The 7,447-nt window shown below is 42.7% G+C and overlaps 1 protein-coding gene across 1 annotated transcript; it reads left to right on the forward strand.

The window, feature by feature from the left end:
• Positions 1 to 3,298: 3,298 nt before the first annotated feature.
• Positions 3,299 to 7,332, forward strand: lgsn (lengsin, lens protein with glutamine synthetase domain). The gene is made up of 4 exons (XM_047364859.1): positions 3,299 to 3,458; positions 3,653 to 4,328; positions 5,620 to 5,786; positions 5,982 to 7,332. The coding sequence occupies exons 1-4, from the start codon at positions 3,417 to 3,419 to the stop codon at positions 7,173 to 7,175; spliced, it is 2,079 nt and encodes a 692-aa protein (XP_047220815.1). The 5' UTR covers positions 3,299 to 3,416; the 3' UTR covers positions 7,176 to 7,332.
• The last annotated feature ends 115 nt before the right edge of the window (positions 7,333 to 7,447 follow it).

Here is a 7,447-nt window from a genome sequence, read left to right on the forward strand (position 1 = left end):
AGGGGGCCAAACAAAAGCAAGCCACACTTCTCTGTTTCTTTTTTGTAAAAATGTTTAAAACCATGTAGCATTTTTCTGTCACTTAACAATTATGCAGCACTATTTGATGATCTATCACATAAAATCCAAGTTGGGTATAAATACTTTTGCAAAGCATAGTAGAGCCTTTCTGGGCAAATGTAGTGATGTTTTCATCCATTAAAGTATATAAGACTTAGTTTAGAAGATGTGACAGAGAATGTATGGACTGAAAGTCAGTGTTTGAAATTTAGTTTAAGAGTCTTATACAGGTCCTTCTCAAAATATTAGCATATTGTGATAATGTTGATTATTTTCCATAATGTCATGATGAAAATTTAACATTCATATATTTTAGATTCAATGCACACTAACTGAAATATTTCAGGTCTTTTATTGTCTTAATATGGATGATTTTGGCATACAGCTCATGAAAACCCAAAATTCCTATCTCACAAAATTAGCATATCATTAAAAGGGTCTCTAAACGAGCTATGAACCTAATCATCTGAATCAACGAGTTAACTCTAAACACCTGCAAAAGATTCCTGAGGCCTTTAAAACTCCCAGCTTGGTTCATCACTCAAAACCCCAATCATGGGTAAGACTGCCGACCTGACTGTTGTCCAGAAGGCCACTATTGACACCCTCAAGCAAGAGGGTAAGACACAGAAAGAAATTTCTGAACGAATAGGCTGTTCCCAGAGTGCTGTATCAAGGCACCTCAGTGGGAAGTCTGTGGGAAGGAAAAAGTGTGGCAGAAAACGCTGCACAACGAGAAGAGGTGACCGAACCCTGAGGAAGATTGTGGAGAAGGGCCGATTCCAGACCTTGGGGGACCTGCGGAAGCAGTGGACTGAGTCTGGAGTAGAAACATCCAGAGCCACCGTGCACAGGCGTGTGCGGGAAATGGGCTACAGGTGCCGCATTCCCCAGGTCATGCCACTTTTGAACCAGAAACAGCGGCAGAAGCGCCTGACCTGGGCTACAGAGAAGCAGCACTGGACTGTTGCTCAGTGGTCCAAAGTACTTTTTTCGGATGAAAGCAAATTCTGCATGTCATTCGGAAATCAAGGTGCCAGAGTCTGGAGGAAGACTGGGGAAAAGGAAATGCCAAAATGCCAGAAGTCCGGTGTCAAGTACCCACAGTCAGTGATGGTCTGGGCTGCCGTGTCAGCTGCTGGTGTTGGTCCACTGTGTTTTATCAAGGGCAGGGTCAATACAGCTAGCTATCAGGAGATTTTGGAGCACTTCATGCTTCCATCTGCTGAAAAGCTTTATGGAGATGAAGATATCATTTTTCAGCACGACCTGGCACCTGCTCACAATGCCAAAACCACTGGTAAATGGTTTACTGACCATGGTATCACTGTGCTCAATTGGCCTGCCAACTCTCCTGACCTGAACCCCATAGAGAATCTGTGGGATATTGTGAAGAGAACGTTGAGAGACTCAAGACCCAACACTCTGAATGAGCTAAAGGCCGCTATCGAAGCATCCTGGGCCTCCATAAGACCTCAGCAGTGCCACAGGGTGATTGCCTCCATGCCACGCCGCATTGAAGCAGTCATTTCTGCCAAAGGATTCCCGACCAAGTATTGAGTGCATAACTTTACATAATTATTTGAAGGTTGACGTTTTTTGTATTAAAAACACTTTTCTTTTATTGGTCGGATGAAATATGCTAATTTTGTGAGATAGGAATTTTGGGTTTTCATGAGCTGTATGCCAAAATCATCCGTATTAAGACAATAAAAGACCTGAAATATTTCAGTTAGTGTGCAATGAATCTAAAATATATGAATGTTAAATTTTCACCATGACATTATGGAAAATAATGAACTTTATCACAATATGCTAATATTTTGAGAAGGACCTGTATGCTGTCTTACACCTTCCCACTGAAATGTCCAACCTGTACAAAAACAAGTATTTAAATCAACTTTAAACCAGTTTTCACAGATAACCTTTCCCATTTTTAACATGGACCACCTTATTTCTACTGCATCCTTTTTGTGCCATCTTTAAAATTCCATCCATCCATCTGTTCGTCCGTCTGTCCCTCCCAATAAGTTCACAGGTCAGAAGGGATCCCCTCAGCATATTCCTGATAACCTCCGGGGCCTCCTCCCAGTGACACATGCCCAGACAACCTCCAAAGGGAGGCATGCAGTAGGAATCTTGGACAGATGCCCCAAACCACTGGAATTGTTTCTTTTCATTGTGAAAGAGGATAATTCTTTTCCAAGCTCTCCGATGCTGGTAGCTCATTTCATTCGTCTGTATTTGGGATCTCATTCTTTCGGTCATGATCTGGATCTCCTGACCATAGGTGAGACTTGGATTGTAGATAGAGCAGTAAATTTAAAGCCCCGGTATAGGTTCAGCTCTTTCTTCACAACGTCAGTCAGAAGTAGTTTCTGCTGGACAGCAGACAAAGTCCTAATTCATCTATCCACATCTCACTCCATCCTACCGTCAGCTGAGAACAAGACACCGAAATACTTAAACTGCTCTGCTTGAGGGAAAGACTGATCTCTGACCTGGAAGGAGCAGTACACCTTTTTTTGTTTGAGAACCATAGGCTTCAAGGAACTGGTTCAGTTCACTCCGATGGTAAATTCTTGAACCACACCATCTGCAAAAAGCAAAGATGAGACCCTGGTGTTCCCAAACCAGACATCATCCTCTTTACTACACCTTAAAATCCTGTCCATGATCACCACGGGAACAAGGAGCAGCCCTGGAGAAGTCCTCATGACCCACAATCATTCAGATGTTTTTGAAAGTACCACTTCTTATTACTCCTTGGCACTAAGGCTTGATTAAGGCCCTTTCTTGAAATTGTTGTTTAATTTTATAGTGAATGAAAACATTAGTGCACATATCTGTAGTGATAAAAGTACGTTCAATGTGTTATTTCTCCACACACCTTTTAAAAATTATTAAAATGAAAAAACAATATCTCAAATGTTTCCCAGTAGAATTTCTCAGTGGAAACCATCATATTATTGTCTGCTGATTGAGACAGGTTAGGGCTTCTAACTCTAGCTATTGTTTAGTCTTCATAGTAGGGTATTTTACCTCCTCTAGAATAAATAGGTTTAGAAATACTCATCTACGTTTCTGGAAGCTTATGCAGAGCTGCTTAGCTTTGCAGTTTCACTCTGCAATGTGACACTCAATTGTCCTTGCCAACAGCCAATAGGATCCAAGCAAAAATGTTTCAGTCCCTCCCAGGGTCTGGTGGGGGCCAGTTCGCAGCTGATCCCCAGTGGCTGTTGGGGTTAGAGAGAATGTTCTAATCCATCACCTTTGTGCCAATTGTCTATAAAAATTAATGTGCAAGTGAAACTCTGCCTTCAAATGGGGACAAATCAAATTCCAAATGACCATTCATGAGCACAAAGACAGACATGAATGACTCTGAAGATTTCAAGGTAATATTTCAACATCTGCTTTTTATTTGGTTTATTACTGTGAACGGATGCAGCCAATATAGATTGTTTAATCTCCAGAATAAATAACACTTTTTGTTTTTTTGTGTGGAAGCACAGAATGTATTTCTATCAAAGTTCTTGTTGGACACTAGCCAATCTCTCACCATTTATTGAGACTGTTGTATGTTTTGCAGGATGGCCACTGCAGAAGCAAAGACCAAACAGATGGAACAGGAATGAGTCTGGGCAAAGAAGAGAAAGGAGTTCAAGTAACTAGGAAGTATGTACCTTCATTGGGCCAGAGCTGCAGAGGAGGAGGTCCATCTGCTCACCAGTCTCTGACCAGCACTGAAACACTCTCAGAACCTCTTGCAGTTACTGCAGCTGGTCCTTTTCATCAAGCTGAAGATCTGAGAGTGGAGAAATGTGCCCAAGGGGAGGACTGGATGAAGGAGGAATCATCCCAGACTAAGGTGTCCCTTGGTGGACTAGGTGTTCACCAGCAGACCATGGAGGAGCTGAAGAGCATCCTGAGGGACAGTCATCTGCTCACCATCCGAGGAACAGATGAGGGAAAACCAGGAAGCCCGTTTACGTATCTCCATGAGAGCAGCAGCAGTAGTGGTGGAGGACGTGAGAGACGAGAGGATGATGTCAACCCTCACAGGACGTTCAGCACCTTCAAACCTCAGTCTGATGCTTCTAGAAGGGGGGGTAGCTCCAGAGAAAGTTCACCTATTCAGCTGCCTTCCACCGTGGATTCATCTAGCTCGTCCAGGGCTCCTGCCAAAACAAATAGGCAGCCTGGAGTCAGGATCTACGCACATTCAAGCGGCAGCTCCTGGGGCGAGACTGGAGATTCTCTTTCAGGTCAGTCAAGCTTTGGTTAAAAAACAAGATGGTAGAAATATTTGTAAATAGTGCCCATTTAAAAAAATAATGCAGCTTTGTCTTTTTTTTACTGCAGACAATGACAAAAGATGATGGTTGATATGCTTGACATATAATGTCTTATTTCAAAGACTCTGAATACTGACTTGTTGTCAACTGTAGACCAGTTGCTCCTTGTGTATCCAGATCTATCTTCATTTTGGTAGACCTTAAATTATGTTATTTTTTCAGTATTTCAGATTGTTTACATTTGAGGCCTTCTGAATTACAATTGATTCGTTTTAGCTAAATTATGTAGCAGAATTAGTCTGAGCAGGCCACAGCTGAAAGAGCCTATGGTGTGCAGGACGTGGGCTTTGGGATCCCTTTAGTTGTTTGAGCCAGAGAACGTGAGTTTAGGAGGTTTGGTTTATAGTGGAAACAGGAAGCTTCTAGGAGGTAACCTTCAAAAGAAGAAAAGAGTTAAGACTAGATCTTCTAGTGGAATGATTGTAAATTGCTCACACAGGGCTTGAGATACCACTCAGGAATCAAATGTCCGGCAGTCAGCATCTTTAAAGCTCCCCTGATGAGCATGATTCATTCCAGGTGCGCGGCTGCAGCAGCTCATCTCTGCCCACCAACTGAACCTGCTCTCTCAGGAAAACAGAAGCACAATACAGACAGCACACTTGGAATCATGCCACCCATGCCTGATGTTAATTATGGTGAAGGATCTGTGAAACATTGTTAGAGTACATGGCATCATGAACTCTTTAAAATAATATATTGAAAATATCTGGTGGTCTTTACAAACTAAAAATGTGTCGTTTAAGGTCTTGCAAAAATAATAATAACCCAAAACGTATGGACAAACGAGCGCAGACGTTATTCACTAGACACAATCGTAGAAGATTAAAGTGGAAATGGAAGTTCTATGGGCATCTGTATGCTCCAAACCTCTGAAACATTACAAGAGAAGACCAAGTGCTGTCCTGTTGGCATGATGGGCTTGTCCAAAGTACGAACATTGCGGAAACCAATATTTGTGGTACTACGGATTTTCCCCACTGAATGAAGGTACTCAAAGGTTATATATGTACTGTAAATGTGACCAGCGCTGTACCAGTGCTGGTTTATTTCAGAACTTGGACTGTATCTTCATAAAAATTGTTTAGAGGACACAGGAACTTTAAGTTTCAGAAATACAACAGATTTATGTATGTCACATAAAATTCCTGGTGTTAACATGTATCTTTATTTGTAAGATATTCAAAATTTCTTTCGACAGATAAAGAAAACAAAGCCGTTGAGTTCTCCGGGAACCTGAGGTTTTTCTCAGCCATGGAGCAAATCAAGCAGCAGATCGCCAGAGAAAACATCAACTTTGTCAGGTTTGAAGCCACCGACCTCCATGGAGTGTCACGGTCCAAGACAGTGCCTGTCCGCTTCTTCCACGTAATGAACTCTATTCATCTGTTTTTAATATGTGTAATGAAAGAGCCAAAGCCTGATTAAACTGTCCATTTAGGTAAAACTACAGGTTTTTAGTTTCTCTGTCTTTGACTAATATTAGCAAACACAAAATGTTCTAGAATCCTTTAAAGCTTCTAAAATGTCTGTTTGGATTTAATTGAAATACTTTCATCACAGGAGAAAGCAATATATGGGGTGCCTATGCCTAGAAGCTATTTGGAGCTGACCCTGAGCCCAAAGAGCAATGAAGTGGACCACGCCAGCACTGCTATCTTCAGTAGTGATGTTCTTCTGATCCCTGACCTTTCAACATTCAGAGTCCTACCATGGGCTGAGCAGACAGCACGGGTCATATGTGATCCATGCACTGTAACAGGAAGCCCCCTTCGCACCTCACCTCGCCTTATTGCCAAGCAGCTCCTCGCACAGCTCCAAAGCCTGGGATTCTCCCTGCACTCATCCTTCACCTATGAATGCTGCGTGCTGGGAGCCCCTGACAGAATTGGACCAAAGACTCTCCTGTTCCCTGCCACCACGCTTCTTAGCAACCACGACCTCCCATTCTTCCAGCAGCTGGTGGACAGCATGTACTGCATAGGTGCAGACATAGACAGTATTGCCTCTGCAAGTGGGCCTGGCCAGATGGAGATCAATTTGAGGCCAGAATTTGGGATTGCAGCTGCCGACAGTGCCTTTACCTTGCGTACTGGCATTAAAGAAATGGCTCGTAAACACAGCTATATCGCCAGCTTTTTCACTGATGATGGTCTGTATAATGCGGGTGTGCTCTCCCATAGTCTGTGGGATGCAAATGGGCGACGCAGCCTCTTTCAGAGTGGTGAAAAGGCAGCAGATCTGTCTGAGATTGGCAGGAAATGGCTGGCTGGGCTCCTCACCCACTCCGCAGCCCTAAGCTGCCTGATGTCACCCGGCCTGGGCTGCCGGAGCCATATTGCCAGGACCATCAAAGACCCAAAACAAATGCTGTATGCCAGCTGTGGCTGCAATGACAACAGCAGTTCTTTTAATATCAAATGTCATGGCGGGAGAGAGACGCACATCGACAACAAGCTTGGCTCAGCTATGGCAAACCCTTACATTGTACTGGCTGCTACTGTGGCTGCAGGTCTGGATGGTATCAGGAGAAACCTGAACATTGAGAACATTCTGAGCAAAGCTCCTGGTCAACAGAGAGAATTTGCCATTCCCGTGAAGCTTGATAATGCTCTCGAGGCACTGGCAGAGGATCATGTCATCTGCAACTCCCTTGGAGAACCATTTGTTCAATACTTCATCGCTATGAAGAAGTTTGAGATCGAGACCCAGGAACTGGACGATGAAAGAAACAAGTGCCTTGAGTATTTCATTTGAAAATTGTAGCTGTTTGTGTTCAGAATCTTAGTAATAGGTGAAAAAGTTTCCTTTGTCACATAAAGTGAAGCAAGACAAAGAATTTATCAGATATTTTATTAAAAATGCTGAGTTTTACAGATTCTTCTGAGTCAAAATAAACAAGTTAATCCCAAAATCCTGAGTTGTATGATTCAGTTATTGTTTTGTCTACAGGGATTTTTACCATCATAAACATTTAACAGTTTGATTTGCACTTATAAACCTTTATAATGACAAAGGGGGAAGGCATT

Source organism: Girardinichthys multiradiatus, chromosome 5 (assembly GCF_021462225.1).
Source record: "Girardinichthys multiradiatus isolate DD_20200921_A chromosome 5, DD_fGirMul_XY1, whole genome shotgun sequence".
Classification (NCBI taxonomy): domain Eukaryota; kingdom Metazoa; phylum Chordata; class Actinopteri; order Cyprinodontiformes; family Goodeidae; genus Girardinichthys; species Girardinichthys multiradiatus.

Coding starts and splice junctions, on each gene's coding strand:
- lgsn (XM_047364859.1), top strand. CDS start 3,417: ATGAGCACAAAGACAGACATGAATGACTCTGAAGATTTCAAG. Junction 3,459..3,652: donor ATGACTCTGAAGATTTCAAG/GTAATATTTCAA, acceptor TATGTTTTGCAG/GATGGCCACTGCAGAAGCAA. Junction 4,329..5,619: donor GACTGGAGATTCTCTTTCAG/GTCAGTCAAGCT, acceptor TTCTTTCGACAG/ATAAAGAAAACAAAGCCGTT.